Source organism: Triticum aestivum, chromosome 1A, assembly GCF_018294505.1.
Source record: "Triticum aestivum cultivar Chinese Spring chromosome 1A, IWGSC CS RefSeq v2.1, whole genome shotgun sequence".
In the NCBI taxonomy this organism is placed as follows: Eukaryota; Viridiplantae; Streptophyta; class Magnoliopsida; order Poales; family Poaceae; genus Triticum; species Triticum aestivum.
The window spans coordinates 484,373,993-484,400,934 of record NC_057794.1 but is presented as its reverse complement, the minus strand read 5'-3'; the positions used below and the strand labels follow the sequence as shown (position 1 = coordinate 484,400,934).

Sequence of the window (26,942 nt, the reverse complement as noted above, 5' to 3'; positions counted from 1 at the left end):
CCGTAGGGCGTCTGATGGAGATGCTCTTAATTAATATGGACGGCCCATTTTCAGAACCTGTCACACCTGTTTTGTGGCGTCAAACCTTGTATACTTCTTCGCAGCTCCTCATCAAAATCCGAGCTGTGATGTCTCCGTCGCGGATGACTGAGTGTTTGGCATGGTCTTCATGTGGCTTTGCAAGACCTCTTCGGTGTGCGATGGGTTGGTGGCCATTTGTGGTGAGGTCGGAGTTGTTTGGTGGGAAGAAGGGATGGGCTGATGCTTACTTGAGGAGAAGCGATGGCGATGATGTCAATGCACTGCGTTGACGAGGCCTTCTTCATAATGATGTGTGTGGGGTATCTTGTGTGTTTGTGACAGTTTTTGTCTGATTTTTTGTTAATTAACTGAATAATTTTCTTCTTAATTAATATATGAGATATATCTTTGCCATCATTTAAGAATGTTTTTTTGACAAAGATTGACCAATATTGTTGTCTGAGGTGATTACTATATCTTGTCTTTTTGGAGAGAACATGAGAGCTTTATTCAATCTTCAAGTTTGCGGGGCTGCAGCTTTGAGCCTTTGATCATGCGTTTCAAAAGCCATACATGTTTCTCAAAGAAACGAAATCCAAATACTCACTCATGATGCCTTATTATCAATCCAAATGGTCACTCACGGTGCCTTATTATTAATCTATGCACTAAACGGGAAAATGATGTCCTTTAATAATGTATTCGTCCAGTGGTCAGTTTAGTTTGTTCACAATGGTGCAGAAATGCACACGATGTTGGATGGAGGGCACAGTAAGGGAAGCCACAGTGTTAATCTAGGAGCTAAATTAACACGGTTCCGCAAAAGGATAAACCTCTTCTGGCTGGATGGCTTACAAAACTAGAAATTCTCGCTGTGGAACACGAATTTTGTGCTTGATTTACTTGAGAAATCCTTTGCGAGCCCGCGCAGCTTGTTCGTGAGCACCGGCTCGCCACAATAGAACACTCCTGTGATATCCGAGAAACACAGAGTTAGTGTCAGTTCCGAAAAGTAATGCTAATGCTATGCATGCACTAAAAATGTTGCTGACCGATCGATTCTGCTGTTCTTATTGAGTGGATTGAGGCGAGAAGATCGTCATGCCTTGACTGATATGACTGAATTGGGCAAGGGGAAATATTCTAGGAGTAGTCCTATATATGTGCATATATATACCTGAGCTCAACTAATTTATAGGAAAGAATTCCTTATTTAACATTGTTTTAAATTTCGTTTTCCTATTTAACACTGGAAAAATGTTTCTTCCCTATCTAACACCAATTTTAAATTTGTTTCAATATAACACTTTCGTTCATTTTTTAACCTAACGGTGTTAAATGGAATGTGAAAGGACAAAATTACCCTTGGTTCTAGCTGCAAAAACTCCTCGAAGTAGGGTGGTGAGGATGGCTCGAAATAGCGTACGTGGTTTGTATCCCATTTGTACACATTCAATCACCAAGTTGTAGTTGTATGTACGTGGTTCGTGTCCTAGGCTGCTGCTATATATAATACTTTGTAAGACCGTGGATTGAAGGAATAAAGTAAAATCACCACACACAATACGTACGTGTGGCAATCAGCCGAAGTCTCCTATGCGTGTGAGTATCCAGCCAAAAGTTGTTATGTACGTACGTGTTTATTTTTTATTTTCTGTTGTACGTACGTCGGTACGTGTTTAGGCTTGGAGATCACTAGATCAGCGAGCTGAGGCCAAACTTTGCATTGCAGTGCATCAGGCTTCGTAACATGAGGCTCGACGTAAAGCATCTCGTCGGGTTGAGCCAACTTGAGACAGAAACCAAGACAACCAAATTGCTTCGCTTAGTCGTTGTTCGGCATCGTCGCCGGAAAGTACTCGATGGCAGGTCTGGCCCAAAAACGACCAAGGCGCAGCGGACGGGAGCGGACGAGTGTTGAGCGAGCCTATGATGGAGTGTTCGTTTTAGAATGCCAGATCGATTCACCCAAGCAGTGCACGTACGTGCATTGCTAGCTCAAAGACACATGCAGCTTGATTAACTTTTCCCTAGAAGCAGAACGTGCTCATCTCTAACCGTGTATGTACGGACGTACTTGAGCGTTGAATCTTGCTTGTACTAGCTTGGCGAATAGAACAAACATGTCAAAGAAAATGGTTGAATAGACGTTCAAGGGCAGAATTGTCATTTCACGTGCCATTTAACACTGTTTGCACAAAAAATGGATGGAAGTGTTATATTGGGAATAAAATTTAAATACTGTGTTGGATAGGGAAGAATTATTTTTTCAGTGTCAAACAGGGAATAAAGTTTTTGGATAGTGTTAAATAAGGAATTCTCTCAATTTACAGTGGGAGAACCTTGATGCTTCTATCTACACTTGGCAGCTCAAATTTCAGAGGTGGTCGTAACCATCGGCAAGTAGTAACAAAATTTTCTGCAGTGGTTGGGACTTGGGACTCAAATTAAGGTGCAACTTCTCGTCTTCTCGAGCATGCTAGTCATGCACTCATGCTATCCAAACAAAGCGTGTGGTGCTAGAAGTTGCGATGGCTGAATATGTATAGCAGTAGTATTGCAAAATGGAAGGTACGTAGTTTCGGTATGGTACTGACCGACGCGTTTTTGCTTGTTCTCGTCCGCGATGCGCTGGTAGACTTGGGCCCAGTTTGGTCGGCCGAAGTGGGTCATGACGCGGCTGCCGGAGACGACGTCGACGCCGTTCTTGGCGTAGTGGAGGGACTGGAGCATGGCGATGAGCGCGGACCGGGCGTCGCCCTTCTCGTAGACGCTGGTGCAGTGGTTGTGGAGCTCGATGATGCGCTGCTCGTCGGCCTCGGCCACCTCGTCCATGACCCCACGGAACCACTCCAGGGAGCCCTGCTCCCGGGTGACCCAGTAGAAGTAGGCTCGACGGGTCCGGAACGGGCTCGCGGCGCCGGCGTGGCCGTTGCCGGACTCGACGTCCCCGTCGAGCCGCCTCGCGTTGGTGATGATGTCCTTGATGATGGAGATCATAGGCGTTGCACCGATGCCGAGTCCCACCAGTAGCACGATGTCGTACTCCTTGTAGTCCTGCGCCGGCGCCCCGTACGGCCCGTCGATCAGCACCTTCGGGAGGCTGCAGCAGAGCAAACACACGGTTATTACTTTCGGTAACTATAAGCTGGTAATATTGATTGACCAAGATGAATTCACATGACAATAGATCACATAAGGAACGGAAACTTAAGGATAACATATACGTAGTAGATTTATTCACGCAAGAATGCATCACAGAGGGCGACTCAGCAAAATAGCACGAGTCGATAGTGAGTTTCGAAGCAATGGAGTCTTCAATCCCTTCATGAAGCTCAAAGTGTTGAAGAATTGTCTAGAGATTGAAAATTCATTCATGTGCTATCAGTAATGGCATTTGCATGCATTTTTCGACACTAGCTAGTCTGGGTTGGACCACTCCACGGGATGGCAAATCGAATCGGTTGTGATCATAATCACATGAACCGAAATGAAAACACGAGGACAAATTTTCACAACCAAAAAGGTAAACTATTTCGCAAGCAGGAGAAATAGCCGCGTATGTACCTCGGGTTGGACATGACGTCATCGTGGTTGTACTCCACCCGAAGAATCTCGGTCGTCCCCTCTGTCGGTGCTGGGCAAACCTGTGATTTGTACACAGTACAACACTCTTAACTTCTTTTTATATGAAAATAAGCTTTACTTAGAGAGTGACGAGGAGATTAACGCGACTAAATTGCATCGGTATGTAGGAGTAAGTACCTTTAAGAAGGCGTTCCTGAGCTGGTTGGTCCAGTCGCCGAGCGTTTTGATGTGGACGCTGACGTAGTCATCCCCTGGCGCCGACGTGATGGAGAACGGGTGCCTGCACGTTCGTCCATTGATCAGACGGCCGGATTGGCCGATCGGTGATTAAACCAAGTGTGCCCGCCGGCTGCATGCAGCGTACGTACCACTGGAATGGCGAGACGTCGGGGCACTTGACGTAGATGTACTGCCCGCTCTTGTACCTGAACCCCTGCGGCTTGGACAAGTGCAGCGACAGAAGGGTCGCCGGGTGCGGATGCACGGCCACCCTGACTTTCTTCACCGACCTCACGCTCGACCGCAGCGTCCTCGTCAGCCGCTCGCATGCGTACACGGTCATCGGCACCGCCAGGTACATCCACGTCTGCATTTAGTATCACAGGCATAGACATATTGAGTTAATAATTAATAGTTCAACCTGTAGTTGGGTGCATAGGATATGCATATGATTTTATTATGTAGGTCACCAATTTGGCGAACTAAAGGCCAGTTCTTTTAGGCAGCTTAAAAAATAAGTTGCCTATTTTCAACTTAAAAAATAAGCCGCTCATAAAATTTGTTGAGACTTCTAAATTAGTTATCTTTTAACTAGTTTAGAAGCCCCAATTAATAAGAGAGATGGCTTACGGGATAAGCTGGGAAGGAAGCGGCTTATTTTTTAAGCTACCACTCCGTCTTATAATGTAAGACGTTTTTTGACACTATCTTTATTCCTGATTTAATTACTACTTAAGTCTGAACTACCTTAAACACATAATCTTAAGTGGGAAGAAAATCCATACTACCTCTCTCTTTTTTACTAGCCCCTTGTATTTTGCGTCATATTATGATTATTATTTAATAGATATAATACTATAAGTTATACTTAGCAAAGATAATATCATTGGACACTACATTCAAATACCAAGTCCAAAAATATGAATTTTATGACATGCATTAACATTTTGCTAATCAAATTTTGACACATAATATGACAGGGACTAATAAACTCACACGGAAGTAATACTATACTTCTGAAGTTATTTTGTACTCAATGACCACGAACGGAGATGATTCAATACTACTTTGTCCTAGAAATAGGAGTAATGCTACACGTACAAACGAATTACAAGCTTTTACAAAAGAGGATTAATTTTATTGGTCAATAGGTGAGGAGACGGCCCACCCCTTGAAAATCAGGGGGGACAATTGGTTAGTAGATGGAAAAAATTCTAGTCAGCGTGTAACTCTTTGTATGTTTAGCATTATTGTAGAAATAGTAAGATGAATAACAAATACCCTCATACTTACCGACTTCTTTTGCCACTTGTTGTTGAGGTAGAGAAAGTGTCCATGGACGATGAGCAGCCCGTAGACGACGAGGAAGAGGTGGTGTGTGTACCAGAAGACGTTGTACCCAGTGAAGCGGTTGAGCAAGGCGTTGACCAACCAAGTGAGGCGGCTGCATGAGGCGTTGACGAGCTCGGCGAAGCGGGTGAGCTCCCTAGGCTCGGGGTTGCTGTCGAGGCTCTCGAGCTTCTTGAGCTTGGGAAGGCGGAGCTTCCCCTTGCGGAGCGGTGCCGTGGCGAACGTAAAGGCGACGGCCATGAGCGCGAGCATCACTAGCCCCGTCCACCCCTCTGTCCCCCTCACGAACCACCAGTAGTTGGGCGGCTTGGCGTCGCCGAAGAATGGCTTCATGGGCTCGTACTCGTCGTCCATGGCGTGCAGCAGCCGCGGGAAGTCGCATGCCAGGTGGGAGATGATGTGTAGCCCGGCGCCGACGGTGATCCCAACCGCGATCGCCATGTGGAACTTGAGGTTGTCGTTGAAGGGCACGATTCGTCCGGCGGTGGTGTGGCTCCGGAGCCAAGTGATGCTGTTGCGGCACACGGGGAGGAGCGTGAGCGCCATGTTGAACTTGAGCGTCTCGGCCCCGCCCTTGGCCACACACACGCAGTAGCCCATCACCCCGAACACGGCGTGGTGGCGGTATTGCATGAACTTCCAGGCGAAGAGGCCCACGCAGATGGACAGCCACAGGAGCATCACCCAGCAGCGCCGCCAGTTGTCCTCCAGGGAGTGCTTGGCACGCTTGTACCACCGTCGGACAGGGCTGGGATCCGTCGTCGGACGGAGACGCTGGCTCAGCAGTTTGCTGAGCTTGTGGTTGTTGGTTGTCGACTCGCTCGGCGCCTCCAGCAGCAACATCTTCAGGTTGTACAGCTGCAAATCAATTATCACTGTTAATTCTATGCATCATCATCAGTAACACGAATCAATCTTGCATAGCAAATAAGGCCGTTGTTCTACCTCGATGTAGCCGAGTTCGTTGGGGTCCAACGCCTCCATGATGAGACGTGCATACTCCTCGCACTGTCGCGGGACCATCGTTAGCTTGTTCGCCGATACGCTCAACGTGATGATCTGCAGAGCAAACCAGAATAAGCCCCCAAAAAGTCAATGTTCCGGCAATTTGATCTTGTTAAGAAAACTAAGACAACAAGATAGTTACGCAATTGGATGTGAAAGACATGAACCAAACAAGGCTCGTTGGGTTGGTCAGTACTCCCTCTCTTCAGTAATGTAAGACGTTTCAGAAATGTCGTTTTAAACTGTTTTTGGTCTTGTCAGAAATGTCTAAAACGTTTTACATTAGTGAACTGAAGGAGTAGTACGTCAGAACTTGTGGGAAAAGGACCAAAATCGGTCACGAGAACATGCTTACAAGCATGTCGTGCTGGTACGTTGATGACACCTATGTGCAGATGTGAAATGGCAATCTGGTCAAGCGAGTATTGTTCAACACGTCCATCGTTGAAAATCGCAGAACACACACCCTCCATTTGCTATTTTGGGAGAATGAGGAGATGTTTGATAATTTATTTATTTTTGAAAAAAGAGGATTACCTTTGGCCTCTGCATCAAGCAATGCACACAACCATTTTATTAACTAGATGCTGTCCCGCACGTTGTTGCGGGAATATTTTGCAGTATTTTAGTGAGATTTTGGTAATATGGAACATGAATATTTGAAATAAAATTTTTTAAAATTATATAAGAATTAAATCTAATACCATAATAGAATTGAATTTTACATGCATGCATGTTTGCATGTTGAAGTGGATTTTTATTCATAGTTGTATGTTGAGGTGAGCCTTTCCTATGCAAGTTGAATGATGAGGTGGCATGCTTGCATGTTGAGAAAAATATGTTAGTGGGGCTAGCTATTTAGATATAGAAGATTAAGGTATCAATAAAATATGAAACTCATCTCACATACACAAACAAAAACGAAAAAAAAGCCACAACCGGCAAATATAGAACGCTTGAATGGACCACTGAAAGAGTAGTGAAAATTTACCTGTTTGGCCTCGTCCTCGCTGATCCTCCCGTCGTCGTTCTTGTCCACCCTGTTGGTTACGTAATCAAAGTCGTGATTCGTAACTTGTTGGTTTAGCAAGAGAGCTAAATTAAGTGGTTTTGGTTAAATAAATGCTACAATACTCCCTTCTTTCTCATACTCCTAGTCCTTGCAAAAAAATGAATCAATTAAACATAAAAAAGGAAATACCCGTAAGAATTTTCGCATAAAATCAATGACATAGGACTTAGATGTGTAATAGTTAGGGCACATCTAGTTGTGTCTTAGAGAAAATACAATAGTGGGTTATAAGCCTACTTACATGTCATTTTACCGAAAAAGGGTTTCCCCCCGCTTTGTATTACAAAGCAACAACATCGAAACAACCCACGATAGGTGCTGGGGCGGAAGCAGCACAGGCACGCCCAAAAGAAAAGAAAGAGAAAACACAAAAGGAAACAAAAATGCCGACAACGGCGGATCAACGAAAACGAAGATGACTCCCCACCGCTGCGCCCGCCGGAGAATTCCACCACGCTCCTAGCACCACGAAACGCCGCATACCAAGTAACACCTTCAAGAAGGAACGCGACGACAACGACGCTGCTACCGGACATGGCCTAGGGTTTCCCCCGATACGCGAAGGGCCGTGGGAGGAAGGGGGATATCCGACGCCCTTCAGGAAGGCACGGCGACGCCCACGGGCGTCACCGCGTCGGTGACGAACAAGCCGACAAGGATTTCTCCCAACCTCCAACCAACCACGACCCCAGACGATCCATCGCGCTCCACCATACTTGCCGTCCACCAATATGCGCCACCACGGACTCGCAGTCACCATCGCCGTCTCACCGTGACAAGCGAAGCGAGACCGGCGGGATCGAGAGGAACCAGCCGAAAACGAGGAGCAGCAGGGTCAGCGGCCACGTGGGAGGGGACAACCTCCACCACCCTCGGCGGTGACCGACCGGACGTAGCTCAGGAGCAAACCAGGCACCCCTGCCCGGCCGAGCCCGAAGCGGGCTCGTGAAGCTCCCGTCGCTGCGCTGCAGTACACGCGCCACCGTCTCCGCCACCCCCAGCCCAAGCCACACCTCCGTCCGCCGGAGATGACGCCGGAAAGCACACGCCAGGCCCATCCAGACCCAGATGGGGCCCAAAAGGGCCCAGATCTGGGCCGGAAGGGCGCCGCCGCCAGCCACCGCGCCGCCTCGCAGCCAAGCAGCCACGCCACCGCCACCATGCCACCCGGAGCTGCGCCGCCTGCGAAGACGAGCCGCCACCGGATCCGAAGCCGACCTGGGTGCACCGCCGCCGGCGCCAACGCCCGAGCTACAGCACCGCGCGGGGAGGAAGAGAACAGGGTCGCCGCCGCCGGCATCACGCGAGCCAGGCCCGGTGGCCTACGCCGGCGGCGGCGGGAGGGGAAAGGAGGAGGGGGGCCGCTGGGAAGGGCAGGGAAGGGGAGCCCCCGGTCGCCTCGCTCGGGGAGGCGACGCGGGGGGTACGGGGGAGGAGGGGAGGGGAAGGAGGAGCCGGGGCGCGCCCGCCGGCGGCCGGGGGCGGCGGGAGCGGGGGAGGGCGGCGGCGGCGGAGGGAAACCCTAGCGGGAGCGGGAGCCCGAGCGGGAGTTCTCTTGTCGAATGACCTCTCCTTACATGTCATTTTTCTCAATGTGAAGAAGAAAGACAAGTAAAAAGGAAGGGACTGTGCTCTAGTACCTAACTCTTTTCTTAATTAGCTTTAAGAATGATACTTCATTTGTTGGCGCATGAGGTAAAATCTGGGCGCAACAGCTACGTTTGTTGGAGTTTGTTAGCGCCTATACTAGGGGTTAGTGTTGGAACGGAGAATGCTTACGTGAGCTTTTTAATTTTATGATATTTATTTTATTTGCCTAAGCGCCTCTACAGGCACCTTGCATTGAAAATGCCCTAAAGGTGCTCCTAGTTAATACTCCCTTCATTTTTTTAGTCCGCATATAAGGTTTGGTCAAAGTCAAGCTTTATAGAGTTTGACTAATTTTATATTAAAAAATATAAACATTCATAATATGAAATCAATATTTTCAGATGCACCATGAAACGTATTTTCATATTATATAGTTTTAGTATTGTAAATGTTCATATTTTTTTATATAAATTTGGTCAAACTTTGTGTAGTTTGACTTTGACCAAATCTTATATGCGAAGTAAAAAGAAACGGAAGGAGTACTAGTAAATGAGAGGAAAGAGGAAGAGAGAAAGTGAAAAAAAATCACTAGCCTAAGAGTCAACCTTATAGTCAACTTTATTGCATGAGTGAATGATATTATTGTTTAGGAATATTAGTGAATGATATTGTTAGCTTTTGATGACATGGCAGTCTTATATAGCCAGTTGTTGGCTATATTGTTAACACTGCTCTTATAGCAAAACCAAAGTAAACTGATGAGGACGAAGTAATTAAGAGATAATGGAGTTGGCCGGAGTTTAATCAGCTTTTACATGTCGAGGAAGGTCTGCAGGCGGCTGTCGAAGCTGGTGTCTGAAATTTGATCCCAGAACTCACGCAGCTCCGACTTGTTGATGCTCTCTCCGGTGATGTTCCGCCGCCTTGCCAGCGCGTCGAACAACTCGCCGGCGAACGCGGCCTCTTTCATACCTGCGAAATTGTTAAACTGTAGTGAAGACGCAGCCGTACACACAATTAATCGGTCCTGATCGCATAATATGTTTTACTTCGAGGCGAGGTGTTTTACCGATGCACTCGCCGAACTTGGAGCGGGGGAGGCGCCCATTCCTGGCTTTTTTGTCGAAGATCCCCTCGGCGGCGGTCCACTCGGCGGAGCCGTTAGTGCCGCTGATGAACTTGAGACCCTCGAGCGCGTGCGTGGCGACGGGCTTCGAGTTGGACCTGTCGATGCGGCTAGGGCCGCCTCCCCGGAGGTTGAAGGACGCGATCCGCCGGAGCTCCCGAGACACTTGCTTGAACCGCGCCGAGGCGTTCCGGAGCACGCCATGGCCGTGCGAGGACGACCGCTTCTCCGGCGTCACCGCCGAGTCCCCGCCTCCCGCCACCGGCTTCACGCTTCGCACCACCACCGAGTCGTCCAGCATGTCGAGCGTGATCTCCACCTCGTCGCTGTCGCTGCCGCCCCCGCCTCCGCGCGGCCCGGACACGGGCTCCGCGAACAGCTCGCTCTTCCCCGGTGGCAGTACTCTCTCGTGCACGCCGCCGCTGGCCTCCACGGGCTCCCCCGCTCCACCGCCGCCCCCGGAGTCGGCGCCCACCCGGTTAGGCATGTCTGGCCACCGGCTTCACCCGTTTGCACCCAGCCTCCGAAAACCGCAGCTAATGCGGAGGCAGAACCTAACTCGCCCGCTCCGAAACTCACTGCCGGAGGTCTCGTGCCGGCACTCGGCACAGGCAGTAGCAAAGGAGGAGAGATGGGATGCGCCTGATGAGAGCCAAGGAAACGAGTGGGAGGTGGCCATTTATAAGCTACGAAGCACCGATACGTCAAGATCGGCTGTATCGGCGTACCGCACGTGGTCGATACTCCGATACGCCTGATACGGCTCCGATACGCGTATCACAGAGGTATCCCGATTTTTGATTTAAAAAATGAAAAAATAAACACGATACGGCGGCGACACGCTGTGGACACAGCGACGATACGGCGAGCACGTCGCAAACAGACCTGAGCCCAATAGGAGCCCACAAGCCTAACCTCTGTCCTCTCAGTTCGATAGAAGAAGGATTGGATCTTGGCAACTGCAGGGAGCGCACCGCCGCCGCCGCCTTGAGTGGCTCGCTGCGGCGGCCGCCACCGCCCTCGCCTGCAATCGCCCGTCCAACCTGCCAACTTGCCTTGCCGCCGTCTGGAGTGACTCGAGCCTTCTCCGCCACAGCCGCCCGTCGCCAGCAACAATGAGGTATACTTCCATCGCATACGAACTTGGCTGCTTGTCTCTGTGCTTGGCTGCTGGCTGGTGTCGTGGTGCATCTGCCTGTGTTTTCTTGTTAGATTAAAAAATGCTAACTTGGCTAATCCTTTGAACTTAGTTCAGTTGCGGAAGCAGACTTGCACATATATATATACCTCGATTTATCTTTATGAGCTATGTCTACTGCTAGAGAGGGAAACGCGACATGTATGTAATCTGCATGACTGGAAAAGAACCATGGATGCAACCAATGGGCAGTATTTTGATCTCATCTCGCACCTTCTATTATATGTTTGTCTTTATTACATTTATTTTATTAACTATTTTTATATACTTGCCGTATCGCCATATTGATGTTTCGGAAACTTGCCGTATCCCATATCGCCGTACTCGTATCGCCGTATCGGTGCCGCCGTATCGGTGCTTCGTAGTTTATAAGGGACGGATGCTCCATGCACTATAGCACTGTAGTGGTGCGGTGTGAGCTCGGGTGTAGATACTCCACGTCCGTCAAGTTGTTGCTACACTCTTTCTAGGAAAGACAGTAGGTAAAAGTTTAAAATAACTGACTGAATTATTTCAGATAATTGTGCAGCAATTATCTGTTGTAAGTATAGAATTATTTGTATCTGCAATTCTACTACAGTGCAATGCAGTAACCGTGGATGTTGATACATGAATAATACAATACGGTCTAGATGATATTGCATGCCAATGATAGTTGTAGACATTGCAAAAGTACTCCTATATAGATTTAGAGCAAGCATAAACAAAGTCCTATATATAGCTCCAGATTTAGAGCAAGCATACAGTAAAATCGAGACAAATAGTAAAAAAAATCTGAAATTTTAGGTAATGCTCTTAGCGGAAAAAATAAAATCATAGCTCCAAAGACTAAATTGCATCGGTATGTAGGAGTAAGTACCTTTAAGAAGGCGTTCCTGAGCTGGTTGGTCCAGTCGCCGAGCGTTTTGATGTGGACGCTGACGTAGTCATCCCCTGGCGCCGACGTGATGGAGAACGGGTGCCTGCACGTTCGTCCATTGATCAGACGGCCGGATTGGCCGATCGGTGATTAAACCAAGTGTGCCCGCCGGCTGCATGCAGCGTACGTACCACTGGAATGGCGAGACGTCGGGGCACTTGACGTAGATGTACTGCCCGCTCTTGTACCTGAACCCCTGCGGCTTGGACAAGTGCAGCGACAGAAGGGTCGCCGGGTGCGGATGCACGGCCACCCTGACTTTCTTCACCGACCTCACGCTCGACCGCAGCGTCCTCGTCAGCCGCTCGCATGCGTACACGGTCATCGGCACCGCCAGGTACATCCACGTCTGCATTTAGTATCACAGGCATAGACATATTGAGTTAATAATTAATAGTTCAACCTGTAGTTGGGTGCATAGGATATGCATATGATTTTATTATGTAGGTCACCAATTTGGCGAACTAAAGGCCAGTTCTTTTAGGCAGCTTAAAAAATAAGTTGCCTATTTTCAACTTAAAAAATAAGCCGCTCATAAAATTTGTTGAGACTTCTAAATTAGTTATCTTTTAACTAGTTTAGAAGCCCCAATTAATAAGAGAGATGGCTTACGGGATAAGCTGGGAAGGAAGCGGCTTATTTTTTAAGCTACCACTCCGTCTTATAATGTAAGACGTTTTTTGACACTATCTTTATTCCTGATTTAATTACTACTTAAGTCTGAACTACCTTAAACACATAATCTTAAGTGGGAAGAAAATCCATACTACCTCTCTCTTTTTTACTAGCCCCTTGTATTTTGCGTCATATTATGATTATTATTTAATAGATATAATACTATAAGTTATACTTAGCAAAGATAATATCATTGGACACTACATTCAAATACCAAGTCCAAAAATATGAATTTTATGACATGCATTAACATTTTGCTAATCAAATTTTGACACATAATATGACAGGGACTAATAAACTCACACGGAAGTAATACTATACTTCTGAAGTTATTTTGTACTCAATGACCACGAACGGAGATGATTCAATACTACTTTGTCCTAGAAATAGGAGTAATGCTACACGTACAAACGAATTACAAGCTTTTACAAAAGAGGATTAATTTTATTGGTCAATAGGTGAGGAGACGGCCCACCCCTTGAAAATCAGGGGGGACAATTGGTTAGTAGATGGAAAAAATTCTAGTCAGCGTGTAACTCTTTGTATGTTTAGCATTATTGTAGAAATAGTAAGATGAATAACAAATACCCTCATACTTACCGACTTCTTTTGCCACTTGTTGTTGAGGTAGAGAAAGTGTCCATGGACGATGAGCAGCCCGTAGACGACGAGGAAGAGGTGGTGTGTGTACCAGAAGACGTTGTACCCAGTGAAGCGGTTGAGCAAGGCGTTGACCAACCAAGTGAGGCGGCTGCATGAGGCGTTGACGAGCTCGGCGAAGCGGGTGAGCTCCCTAGGCTCGGGGTTGCTGTCGAGGCTCTCGAGCTTCTTGAGCTTGGGAAGGCGGAGCTTCCCCTTGCGGAGCGGTGCCGTGGCGAACGTAAAGGCGACGGCCATGAGCGCGAGCATCACTAGCCCCGTCCACCCCTCTGTCCCCCTCACGAACCACCAGTAGTTGGGCGGCTTGGCGTCGCCGAAGAATGGCTTCATGGGCTCGTACTCGTCGTCCATGGCGTGCAGCAGCCGCGGGAAGTCGCATGCCAGGTGGGAGATGATGTGTAGCCCGGCGCCGACGGTGATCCCAACCGCGATCGCCATGTGGAACTTGAGGTTGTCGTTGAAGGGCACGATTCGTCCGGCGGTGGTGTGGCTCCGGAGCCAAGTGATGCTGTTGCGGCACACGGGGAGGAGCGTGAGCGCCATGTTGAACTTGAGCGTCTCGGCCCCGCCCTTGGCCACACACACGCAGTAGCCCATCACCCCGAACACGGCGTGGTGGCGGTATTGCATGAACTTCCAGGCGAAGAGGCCCACGCAGATGGACAGCCACAGGAGCATCACCCAGCAGCGCCGCCAGTTGTCCTCCAGGGAGTGCTTGGCACGCTTGTACCACCGTCGGACAGGGCTGGGATCCGTCGTCGGACGGAGACGCTGGCTCAGCAGTTTGCTGAGCTTGTGGTTGTTGGTTGTCGACTCGCTCGGCGCCTCCAGCAGCAACATCTTCAGGTTGTACAGCTGCAAATCAATTATCACTGTTAATTCTATGCATCATCATCAGTAACACGAATCAATCTTGCATAGCAAATAAGGCCGTTGTTCTACCTCGATGTAGCCGAGTTCGTTGGGGTCCAACGCCTCCATGATGAGACGTGCATACTCCTCGCACTGTCGCGGGACCATCGTTAGCTTGTTCGCCGATACGCTCAACGTGATGATCTGCAGAGCAAACCAGAATAAGCCCCCAAAAAGTCAATGTTCCGGCAATTTGATCTTGTTAAGAAAACTAAGACAACAAGATAGTTACGCAATTGGATGTGAAAGACATGAACCAAACAAGGCTCGTTGGGTTGGTCAGTACTCCCTCTCTTCAGTAATGTAAGACGTTTCAGAAATGTCGTTTTAAACTGTTTTTGGTCTTGTCAGAAATGTCTAAAACGTTTTACATTAGTGAACTGAAGGAGTAGTACGTCAGAACTTGTGGGAAAAGGACCAAAATCGGTCACGAGAACATGCTTACAAGCATGTCGTGCTGGTACGTTGATGACACCTATGTGCAGATGTGAAATGGCAATCTGGTCAAGCGAGTATTGTTCAACACGTCCATCGTTGAAAATCGCAGAACACACACCCTCCATTTGCTATTTTGGGAGAATGAGGAGATGTTTGATAATTTATTTATTTTTGAAAAAAGAGGATTACCTTTGGCCTCTGCATCAAGCAATGCACACAACCATTTTATTAACTAGATGCTGTCCCGCACGTTGTTGCGGGAATATTTTGCAGTATTTTAGTGAGATTTTGGTAATATGGAACATGAATATTTGAAATAAATTTTTTTAAAATTATATAAGAATTAAATCTAATACCATAATAGAATTGAATTTTACATGCATGCATGTTTGCATGTTGAAGTGGATTTTTATTCATAGTTGTATGTTGAGGTGAGCCTTTCCTATGCAAGTTGAATGATGAGGTGGCATGCTTGCATGTTGAGAAAAATATGTTAGTGGGGCTAGCTATTTAGATATAGAAGATTAAGGTATCAATAAAATATGAAACTCATCTCACATACACAAACAAAAACGAAAAAAAAAGCCACAACCGGCAAATATAGAACGCTTGAATGGACCACTGAAAGAGTAGTGAAAATTTACCTGTTTGGCCTCGTCCTCGCTGATCCTCCCGTCGTCGTTCTTGTCCACCCTGTTGGTTACGTAATCAAAGTCGTGATTCGTAACTTGTTGGTTTAGCAAGAGAGCTAAATTAAGTGGTTTTGGTTAAATAAATGCTACAATACTCCCTTCTTTCTCATACTCCTAGTCCTTGCAAAAAAATGAATCAATTAAACATAAAAAAGGAAATACCCGTAAGAATTTTCGCATAAAATCAATGACATAGGACTTAGATGTGTAATAGTTAGGGCACATCTAGTTGTGTCTTAGAGAAAATACAATAGTGGGTTATAAGCCTACTTACATGTCATTTTACCGAAAAAGGGTTTCCCCCCGCTTTGTATTACAAAGCAACAACATCGATACAACCCACGATAGGTGCTGGGACGGAAGCAGCACAGCCACGCCCAAAAGAAAAGAAAGACAAAACACAAAAGGAAAAAAAATGCCGACAACGGCGGATCAACGAAAACGAAGATGACTCCCACCGCTGCGCCCGCCGGAGAATTCCACCACGCTCCTAGCACCACGAAACGCCGCATACCAAGTAACACCTTCAAGAAGGAACGCGACGACAACGACGCTGCTACCGGACATGGCCTAGGGTTTCCCCCGGTACGCGAAGGGCCGTGGGAGGAAGGGGGATATCCGACGCCCTTCAGGAAGGCACGGCGGCGCCCACGGGCGTCACCGCGTCGGTGCCGAACAAGCCGACAAGGATTTCTCCCAACCTCCAACCAACCACGACCCCAGACGATCCATCGCGCTCCACCATACTTGCCGTCCACCAATATGCGCCACCACGGACTCGCAGTCACCATCGCCGTCTCACCGTGACAAGCGAAGCGAGACCGGCGGGATCGAGAGGAACCAGCCGAAAACGAGGAGCAGCAGGGTCAGCGGCCACGTGGGAGGGGACAACCTCCACCACCCTCGGCGGTGACCGACCGGACGTAGCTCAGGAGCAAACCAGGCACCCCTGCCCGGCCGAGCCCGAAGCGGGCTCGTGAAGCTCCCGTCGCTGCGCTGCAGTACACGCGCCACCGTCTCCGCCACCCCCAGCCCAAGCCACACCTCCGTCCGCCGGAGATGACGCCGGAAAGCACACGCCAGGCCCATCCAGACCCAGATGGGGCCCAAAAGGGCCCAGATCTGGGCCGGAAGGGCGCCGCCGCCAGCCACCGCGCCGCCTCGCAGCCAAGCAGCCACGCCACCGCCACCATGCCACCCGGAGCTGCGCCGCCTGCGAAGACGAGCCGCCACCGGATCCGAAGCCGACCTGGGTGCACCGCCGCCGGCGCCAACGCCCGAGCTACAGCACCGCGCGGGGAGGAAGAGAACAGGGTCGCCGCCGCCGGCATCACGCGAGCCAGGCCCGGTGGCCTACGCCGGCGGCGGCGGGAGGGGAAAGGAGGAGGGGGGCCGCTGGGAAGGGCAGGGAAGGGGAGCCCCCGGTCGCCTCGCTCGGGGAGGCGACGCGGGGGGTACGGGGGAGGAGGGGAGGGGAAGGAGGAGCCGGGGCGCGCCCGCCGGCGGCCGGGGGCGGCGGGAGCGGGGGAGGGCGGCGGCGGCGGAGGGAAACCCTAGCGGGAGCGGGAGCCCGAGCGGGAGTTCTCTTGTCGAATGACCTCTCCTTACATGTCATTTTTCTCAATGTGAAGAAGAAAGACAAGTAAAAAGGAAGGGACTGTGCTCTAGTACCTAACTCTTTTCTTAATTAGCTTTAAGAATGATACTTCATTTGTTGGCGCATGAGGTAAAATCTGGGCGCAACAGCTACGTTTGTTGGAGTTTGTTAGCGCCTATACTAGGGGTTAGTGTTGGAACGGAGAATGCTTACGTGAGCTTTTTAATTTTATGATATTTATTTTATTTGCCTAAGCGCCTCTACAGGCACCTTGCATTGAAAATGCCCTAAAGGTGCTCCTAGTTAATACTCCCTTCATTTTTTTAGTCCGCATATAAGGTTTGGTCAAAGTCAAGCTTTATAGAGTTTGACTAATTTTATATTAAAAAATATAAACATTCATAATATGAAATCAATATTTTCAGATGCACCATGAAACGTATTTTCATATTATATAGTTTTAGTATTGTAAATGTTCATATTTTTTTATATAAATTTGGTCAAACTTTGTGTAGTTTGACTTTGACCAAATCTTATATGCGAAGTAAAAAGAAACGGAAGGAGTACTAGTAAATGAGAGGAAAGAGGAAGAGAGAAAGTGAAAAAAAATCACTAGCCTAAGAGTCAACCTTATAGTCAACTTTATTGCATGAGTGAATGATATTATTGTTTAGGAATATTAGTGAATGATATTGTTAGCTTTTGATGACATGGCAGTCTTATATAGCCAGTTGTTGGCTATATTGTTAACACTGCTCTTATAGCAAAACCAAAGTAAACTGATGAGGACGAAGTAATTAAGAGATAATGGAGTTGGCCGGAGTTTAATCAGCTTTTACATGTCGAGGAAGGTCTGCAGGCGGCTGTCGAAGCTGGTGTCTGAAATTTGATCCCAGAACTCACGCAGCTCCGACTTGTTGATGCTCTCTCCGGTGATGTTCCGCCGCCTTGCCAGCGCGTCGAACAACTCGCCGGCGAACGCGGCCTCTTTCATACCTGCGAAATTGTTAAACTGTAGTGAAGACGCAGCCGTACACACAATTAATCGGTCCTGATCGCATAATATGTTTTACTTCGAGGCGAGGTGTTTTACCGATGCACTCGCCGAACTTGGAGCGGGGGAGGCGCCCATTCCTGGCTTTTTTGTCGAAGATCCCCTCGGCGGCGGTCCACTCGGCGGAGCCGTTAGTGCCGCTGATGAACTTGAGACCCTCGAGCGCGTGCGTGGCGACGGGCTTCGAGTTGGACCTGTCGATGCGGCTAGGGCCGCCTCCCCGGAGGTTGAAGGACGCGATCCGCCGGAGCTCCCGAGACACTTGCTTGAACCGCGCCGAGGCGTTCCGGAGCACGCCATGGCCGTGCGAGGACGACCGCTTCTCCGGCGTCACCGCCGAGTCCCCGCCTCCCGCCACCGGCTTCACGCTTCGCACCACCACCGAGTCGTCCAGCATGTCGAGCGTGATCTCCACCTCGTCGCTGTCGCTGCCGCCCCCGCCTCCGCGCGGCCCGGACACGGGCTCCGCGAACAGCTCGCTCTTCCCCGGTGGCAGTACTCTCTCGTGCACGCCGCCGCTGGCCTCCACGGGCTCCCCCGCTCCACCGCCGCCCCCGGAGTCGGCGCCCACCCGGTTAGGCATGTCTGGCCACCGGCTTCACCCGTTTGCACCCAGCCTCCGAAAACCGCAGCTAATGCGGAGGCAGAACCTAACTCGCCCGCTCCGAAACTCACTGCCGGAGGTCTCGTGCCGGCACTCGGCACAGGCAGTAGCAAAGGAGGAGAGATGGGATGCGCCTGATGAGAGCCAAGGAAACGAGTGGGAGGTGGCCATTTATAAGCTACGAAGCACCGATACGTCAAGATCGGCTGTATCGGCGTACCGCACGTGGTCGATACTCCGATACGCCTGATACGGCTCCGATACGCGTATCACAGAGGTATCCCGATTTTTGATTTAAAAAATGAAAAAATAAACACGATACGGCGGCGACACGCTGTGGACACAGCGACGATACGGCGAGCACGTCGCAAACAGACCTGAGCCCAATAGGAGCCCACAAGCCTAACCTCTGTCCTCTCAGTTCGATAGAAGAAGGATTGGATCTTGGCAACTGCAGGGAGCGCACCGCCGCCGCCGCCTTGAGTGGCTCGCTGCGGCGGCCGCCACCGCCCTCGCCTGCAATCGCCCGTCCAACCTGCCAACTTGCCTTGCCGCCGTCTGGAGTGACTCGAGCCTTCTCCGCCACAGCCGCCCGTCGCCAGCAACAATGAGGTATACTTCCATCGCATACGAACTTGGCTGCTTGTCTCTGTGCTTGGCTGCTGGCTGGTGTCGTGGTGCATCTGCCTGTGTTTTCTTGTTAGATTAAAAAATGCTAACTTGGCTAATCCTTTGAACTTAGTTCAGTTGCGGAAGCAGACTTGCACATATATATATACCTCGATTTATCTTTATGAGCTATGTCTACTGCTAGAGAGGGAAACGCGACATGTATGTAATCTGCATGACTGGAAAAGAACCATGGATGCAACCAATGGGCAGTATTTTGATCTCATCTCGCACCTTCTATTATATGTTTGTCTTTATTACATTTATTTTATTAACTATTTTTATATACTTGCCGTATCGCCATATTGATGTTTCGGAAACTTGCCGTATCCCATATCGCCGTACTCGTATCGCCGTATCGGTGCCGCCGTATCGGTGCTTCGTAGTTTATAAGGGACGGATGCTCCATGCACTATAGCACTGTAGTGGTGCGGTGTGAGCTCGGGTGTAGATACTCCACGTCCGTCAAGTTGTTGCTACACTCTTTCTAGGAAAGACAGTAGGTAAAAGTTTAAAATAACTGACTGAATTATTTCAGATAATTGTGCAGCAATTATCTGTTGTAAGTATAGAATTATTTGTATCTGCAATTCTACTACAGTGCAATGCAGTAACCGTGGATGTTGATACATGAATAATACAATACGGTCTAGATGATATTGCATGCCAATGATAGTTGTAGACATTGCAAAAGTACTCCTATATAGATTTAGAGCAAGCATAAACAAAGTCCTATATATAGCTCCAGATTTAGAGCAAGCATACAGTAAAATCGAGACAAATAGTAAAAAAAATCTGAAATTTTAGGTAATGCTCTTAGCGGAAAAAATAAAATCATAGCTCCAAAGACTATTTTCAAAGCATTTTGGAGTGCTGATTTTGTTATTTTTTTCTCAGACCTCCATCACGAAAAATTTCAAGCAGGAATAAAACTATGCAATGTTTGTTGTCAAAACAAATTCAGATTTTTTTGGAGGATCATTCGAACTCAATATTAGAAGGGCACTTTTAGCTTACTTGTGACTTTTGTCTACGTGGAGGAGAAACAAGTAAAAATGAGAGGGGTGTGAGTTCTAATGCAAGAGCCCACCTGTACATTTGCTTCAAAATAAACATAATAAGTGTATAGGAAAGAGAAAGACAAATGGTGAGAACAAAACAATCAATCTAATAGCCCATTACAAGAGTGATTACTAATGATGGTTCTTAGTGACATGACAATTGTGCACAGTCACAAATTGGCTATATTAAGAATGGGTTTTGCTTCCCCTAGAAAAAAAAGAGTTTTCGTTCGGTACCCCCCACCCCCCAAAAATTTGCAAGAATTTTAAAGTTACTTAAAAAGGCCATAACCATATTAGCTTGCAGATCAAACGTATTGAATAGATTGACTTGGATACAAAAGACTACACTCTGCTTTTCGATTGAAGGGTACCTTCTAATCTCCACTTTTAATCTGCATCGGAAATCATAAACTTTTCTAGAGGAGGTGTACCGAAGCAATACATGAATTGGTTGGATCGTTCGAATATGTGATAGTACATATATTGTGTTTACTAACGTTCACAAACTCTTCGTATATCTCACAATCATTTTTCTCATCCTTGAATCTTTTTCCGTGTCCTTCATGCGGGCAATGATTGTTTAGTGATTGCATAACGCTACTAGTGCAAACCAAAGCTCCGAGCCAGGCCCTGCCCTGCCTATGTCTTGTTTCAATTTGTTTTTCTTTTGCGCGTGTGCGACTGCGCTTTCGTTATGGGCAACGCGACTTGATATACAACAAATTCGGAAACTTTTGACATGTCGACCTGCTTCGTAGCACTTTCCAGTAAGATAAGCCAGAGCGTTTCTGAAAGTTTTGTTGTTGTTCCATGACAGCTACTCATATTTAATTTATAATACTGTTGTTTCTGGGACCCCCATTGTATGTATCCTTGTGTACACCAACCGCAGGCCGGTAAAGCTATCTTGCATATTCAATCGGCAATCATCATCTGGGCAGGTGAAGGTCTACCGGTTCGATAGTTGTTGAGCATCAGCGCCAAGGGCAGCGGAGTCAACTGTCGTCAACTGCACTTTAGGCATCTTTACGGTCTTATTATCTGATGTGTAGCTAAATTATTTCAGTTCATCATACCTGCTGATCTGGCTGCTAGATTCATTTCAATACCAGACGTGGTGTTCCCCGCGCGAAGCTGCACCTTATTTTCTCGAGATTGAATTTTTTAGGCGATGACGCCATTTTGATCACTCTTGTTGCGTACTGGTCAGTCGTCAGCAGGAGGAGGAAGTTAGGCGGTGCTTTCGGGAGTAGTACTATAATGATAAAATAAACGCAGTACGTGGTTTCATGCTCCATTGGGCACGCGGATTTCACTACCGTTCGTGGCTGAACCATCTTTTATAGCTGGGTTGATTAGTCTGAATTTGGTTGGTGGTGTTTGGATCGACCTTATTGCCACAGAAGAAAAGGTGTGTGCAAGTGGTTGCCAAACTTTCTTTTATGGTATGTACTTCACAATTGATAGATCGTCCATTTGCTGAAATCCAACGGTGGAGATTGACGGATATTGTTGCGTTTGATGTGAGCAATGCAGTATATATGGGCATGAGTGGAACTTGGGATTATTAAAAAAATTATGATGCAAGGCAAAAGCTCTGCCGATTTCAAACTAAAAAAAATGATCTTGATCGATTATGATAAAGGTTTATCAGAAATACAAAGCATCTCAGGCCTAATAAAAAAAGTATATCGACGTCCTTGGATCACCGACGAACATTGCAACGAACAAAATGGGCCATCGACAAGCCGATGTCACTGCTCCAAACCGGAGCTAACCTGACCTTGTTGAGACATTCGAGAAGTCTTCATGCATGTGCCCCTAAAGACCGGCGTCCCGGAGCCGGAATCGTCGTTTTGACCCTTAAATCGATATGAAGAACTTGGCCCCAAAACCTCACCACCCCAAGAAGCTGGTAGGAATCTACGTAAGAACTCCATCAATTCCGTCTCGACGGATGAATTCGAGGAGGATTAATGGAGTATGAAAAAACAACTCGAAGACGAAGCGCCGCACCTACATGTGCCCGTCACTGCTGGGGACAATCCTGCCCATGCCACTTCACCTCCGCGAGATACTTAGCCGTTTCCCTCAAATCTCAGAACGGTCGATTTCTTATTCTTACCCAAATTTCCCCTAAAACCCTAGCGCCACATGTTGTTGCCTCACGTCCGCAAGTCGTCATGGCGATGCATCTCCCGTTGTCACGCCAAGGTTTGCTTCACCTCCTACCTCCTTCATGTCGGTAGTTATCTCTGATTTGATTCATCTCCTTGTTGGAAGTATGCCCTAGAGGCAATAATAAAATGGTTATTATTGTATTTCCTTGTTCATGATAATTGTCTATTGTTCATGCTATAATTGTATTAACCGGAAACCGTAATATATGTGTGAATACATAGACCACAACATGTCCCTAGTAAGCCTCTAGTTGACTAGCTCGTTGATCAATAGATGGTCATGGTTTCCTGACCATGGACATTGGATGTCATTGATAACGGGATGACATCATTAGGAGAATGATGTGATGGACAAGACCCAATCCTAAGCCTAGCACAAGATCGTGTAGTTGATATGCTAAAGCTTTTCTAATGTCAAGTATCATTTCCTTAGACCATGAGATTGTGCAACTCCCGGATACCGTAGGAATGCTTTGGGTGAGCCAAACGTCACAACGTAACTGGGTGGCTATAAAGGTGCACTACGGGTATCTCCGAAAGTGTCTGTTGGGTTGGCACGAATCGAGACTGGGATTTGTCACTCCGTGTAAACGGAGAGGTATCTCTGGGCCCACTCGGTAGGACATCATCATAATGTGCACAATGTGACCAAGGAGTTGATCACGGGATGATGTGTTACGGAACGAGTAAAGAGACTTGCTGGTAACGAGATTGAACAAGGTACTGGGATACCAACGATCGAATCTCGGGCAAGTACTATATCGGTGGACAAAGGGAATTGTATACGGGGTTGATTGAATCCTTGACATCGTGGTTCATCCGATGAGATCATCGTGGAACATGTGGGAGCCAACATGGGTATCCAGATCCCGCTGTTGGTTATTGGCCGGAGAGTTGTCTCGGTCATGTCTACATGGTTCCCGAACCCGTAGGCTCTGCACACTTAAGGTTCATGACGCTAGGGTTATAGGGAAAGTATGTGCGTGGTTACCTAATGTTGTTCGGAATCCCGGATGAGATCTTGGACGTCACGAGGAGTTCCGGAATGGTCCAGAGGTAAAGATTTATATATGGGAAGTTCCGTTTTGGTCACTGGAAAAGTTTCGGGTGCTATCGGTAACGTACCGGGACCACCGGGAGGGTCCCTGGGGGTCCACCAGGTGGGGCCACCAGTCCCAGAAGGCTGCGTGGGCCAAGTGTGGGAGGGGACCAGCCCCAAGTAGGCTGGTGCGCCCCCCACCAAGGACCAAGGCGCAGGGAGAGTGGGAGGGGGCAAACCCTAGGTCCAGATGGGCCTTAAGGCCCACCCTAGGGCGCCCCCCTCTCTCCCTCTTCCCTCTGACCGCCACCCTAGATGGGATCTAGGGCTGCCGCCCCCCCCCTTGGGGAGGGAACCCTAGAGGGGGCGTAGCCCCTCCCCTCCCCCTATATATACTTGAGGTATGGGGCTGCCCAACACATGTGATTTGATCTCTCTCTTGGCGCAACCCTACCCCTCTCCCTCCTCGTCTCTCGTAGTGCTTGGCGAAGCCCTGCTGGAGTACCGCGCTCCTCCACCATCACCATACCGTTGTGCTGCTGCTGGACGGAGTCTTCCCCAACCTCTCCCTCTATCCTTGCTGGATCAAGGCGTGGGAGACGTCACCGGGCTGTACATGTGTTGAACGCGGAGGCGCCATTATTCGGCGCTTAGATCGGAACCGACCGTGATCTGAATCGCTGCGTGTATGACTCCACCAACCGCGTTTTTGTAACGCTTCCGCATTGCGATCTTCAAGGGTATGAAGATACACTCCTCTCTCTCGTTGCTAGTCTCTCCATAGATTGATCTTGGTGACACGTAGGAAAATTTTGAATTTTTGCTACGATCCCCAATAGTGGCATCATGAGCTAGGTCTATGCGTGGATTCTATGCACGAGTAGAACACAAAGTAGTTGTGGGCGATGATTTGTTCAATTTGCTTGCCGTTACTAGTCTTCTCTTGATTCGGCGGCATTGTGGGATGAAGCGGCCCGGACCGACCTTACACGTACGCTTACGTGAGACTGGTTCCACCGACTGACATGCACTTGTTGCATAAGGTGGCTGGCGGGTGTCTGTCTCTCCCACTTTAGTCGGATCGGATTCGATGAAAAGGGTCCTTATGAAGGGTAAATAGAAATTTGCATATCACTGTTGTGGTTTTGCGTAGGTAAGAAACGTTCTTGCTAGAAACCCATAGCAGCCACGTAAAACATGCAACAACAATTAGAGGACGTCTAACTTGTTTTTGCAGGGTATGCTATGTGATGTGATATGGCCAAAAGGATGTGATGAATGATATATGTGATGTATGAGATCGATCATGTTCTTGTAATAGGAATCACGACTTGCATGTCGATGAGTATGACAACCGGCAGGAGCCATAGGAGTTGTCTTAATTTATTTATGACCTGCGTGTCAATGAAAATGCCATGTAATTACTTTACTTTATTGCTAACCGTTAGCCATAGTAGTAGAAGTAATAGTTGGCGAGGCAACTTCATGAAGACACGATGATGGAGATCATGATGATGGAGATCATGGTGTCATGCCGGTGACGAAGGTGATCATGTCGCGCCTCGAAGATGGAGATCAAAAGGCGCAAGATGATATTGGCCATATCATGTCACTTTATGATTTGCATGTGATGTTTGTCATGTTTATATCTTATTTGCTTAGAACGACGGTAGCATAAATAAGATGATCCCTCGCTGAAATTTCAAGAAAAGTGTTCCCCCTAACTGTGCACCGTTGCAAAGGTTCGTTGTTTCGAAGCACCACGTGATGATCGGGTGTGATAGATTCTAACGTTCGCATACAACGGGTGTAAGCCAGATTTAGACATGCGAAACACTTAGGTTGACTTGACGAGCCTAGCATGTACAGACATGGCCTCGGAACACGGAAGACCAAAAGGTCGAACATGAGTCGTATAGTGGATACGATCAATATGAAGATGTTCACCGATGATGACTAGTCCGTCTCACGTGATGATCGGACACGGCCTAGCTGACTCGGATCATGTATCACTTAGATGACTAGAGGGATGTCTATCTAGGTGGGAGTTCATTGAATAATTTGATTAGATGAACTTAATTATCATGAACATAGTCAAAAGGTCTTTGCAAATTATGTCGTAGCTCACGCTTTGGTTCTACTGTTTTAGATATGTTCAACAATTATGCGGACTGGGTCCGTGAACTGAGGATTGTCCTCGTTGCTGCACAGAAGGGCTATGTCCTTAATGCACCGCTCAGTGCATTGAACCTCAAGCGTCGTCTGTAGATGTTGGGAAACATCTGACATACACGTTTTGATGACTACGTGATAGTTCAGTGTGTAATACTAACGGTTTAGAATTGTGGCACCAAAGACGTTTTTGATACGTCGCAGAACATATGAGATGTTCCAAAGACTGAAATTGGGATTTCAGACTAGTGCCCACGTCAAGAGGTATGAGACCTCTGACAAGTTTCTTAAGCCTGCAAACTAAGGGAGAAAAGCTCAATCGTTGAGCATGTGCTCAGATTGTCTGAGTACTACAATCGCTTGAATCGAGTGGGAGTTAATCTTCCAGATGAGATAGTGATGATTCTCCATAGTCACTGCCACCAAGCTATTGGAGCTTCGTGATGAACTATAACATATCAGGGATAGACATGATGATCCTTGAGCAACTCGCGATGTTTGACACCACGAGAGTAGAAATCAAGTAGGAGCATCAATTGTTGATGGTTAAACCACTAGTTTCAAGAAGGGCAAGGGAAAGAAGGGATACTTCATGAGACGGCAAATCAGTTGCTGCTCTAGTGAAGAAACCCAAGGTTGAACCAAACCCGAGACTAAGTGCTTCTATAATGAGGGGAACGGTCACTGAAGCAGAACTACCCTAGATACTTGGTAAATGAGAAGGCAGGCAAGGTCGACAGAATTATTTTGAATATACATTATATTATTGTGTACTTTACTAGTACTCCTAGTAGCACCAGGGTAATAAATACCGATTCGGTTGCTAAGTGTTAGTAACTCGAAATAAAAGGCTATGGAGACTAGCTAAAGGTGAGATGACGATATGTTGGAAGTGTTTCCAAGGTTGATATGATCAAGCATCGCATGCTCCCTCTACCATCGAGATTGGTGTTAAACCTAAATAATTGTTATTTGGTGTTTGCCTTGAGCATAGACATGATTGGATTATGTTTATCGCAATATGGTTATTCATTTAAGGAGAATAATGGTTACTCTGTTTATTTGAATAATACCTTCAATGGTCTTGCACCTAAAATG

The 26,942-nt window shown here is 47.8% G+C and overlaps 2 protein-coding genes across 2 annotated transcripts; both read right to left on the bottom strand.

Moving 5' to 3' along the window:
• Window positions 1-880: 880 nt before the first annotated feature.
• On the bottom strand, window positions 881-10,508 carry LOC123059177 (respiratory burst oxidase homolog protein B-like). The gene is made up of 10 exons (XM_044481808.1): window positions 9,915-10,508; window positions 9,661-9,817; window positions 7,175-7,223; window positions 6,124-6,237; window positions 5,122-6,036; window positions 3,978-4,195; window positions 3,787-3,889; window positions 3,589-3,668; window positions 2,619-3,124; window positions 881-990 (listed from the first exon to the last, which is right to left on the bottom strand). Exons 1-10 carry the CDS (start codon window positions 10,456-10,458, stop codon window positions 881-883), a joined length of 2,796 nt encoding a protein of 931 aa, XP_044337743.1. The 5' UTR covers window positions 10,459-10,508.
• An 892-nt stretch (window positions 10,509-11,400) lies between these two features.
• Window positions 11,401-20,343, bottom strand: LOC123059164 (respiratory burst oxidase homolog protein B-like). The gene is made up of 8 exons (XM_044481802.1): window positions 18,156-20,343; window positions 17,902-18,058; window positions 15,418-15,466; window positions 14,366-14,479; window positions 13,364-14,278; window positions 12,220-12,437; window positions 12,029-12,131; window positions 11,401-11,635 (listed from the first exon to the last, which is right to left on the bottom strand). Exons 1-8 carry the CDS (start codon window positions 18,697-18,699, stop codon window positions 11,561-11,563), a joined length of 2,175 nt encoding a protein of 724 aa, XP_044337737.1. The 5' UTR covers window positions 18,700-20,343; the 3' UTR covers window positions 11,401-11,560.
• Window positions 20,344-26,942: the final 6,599 nt, after the last annotated feature.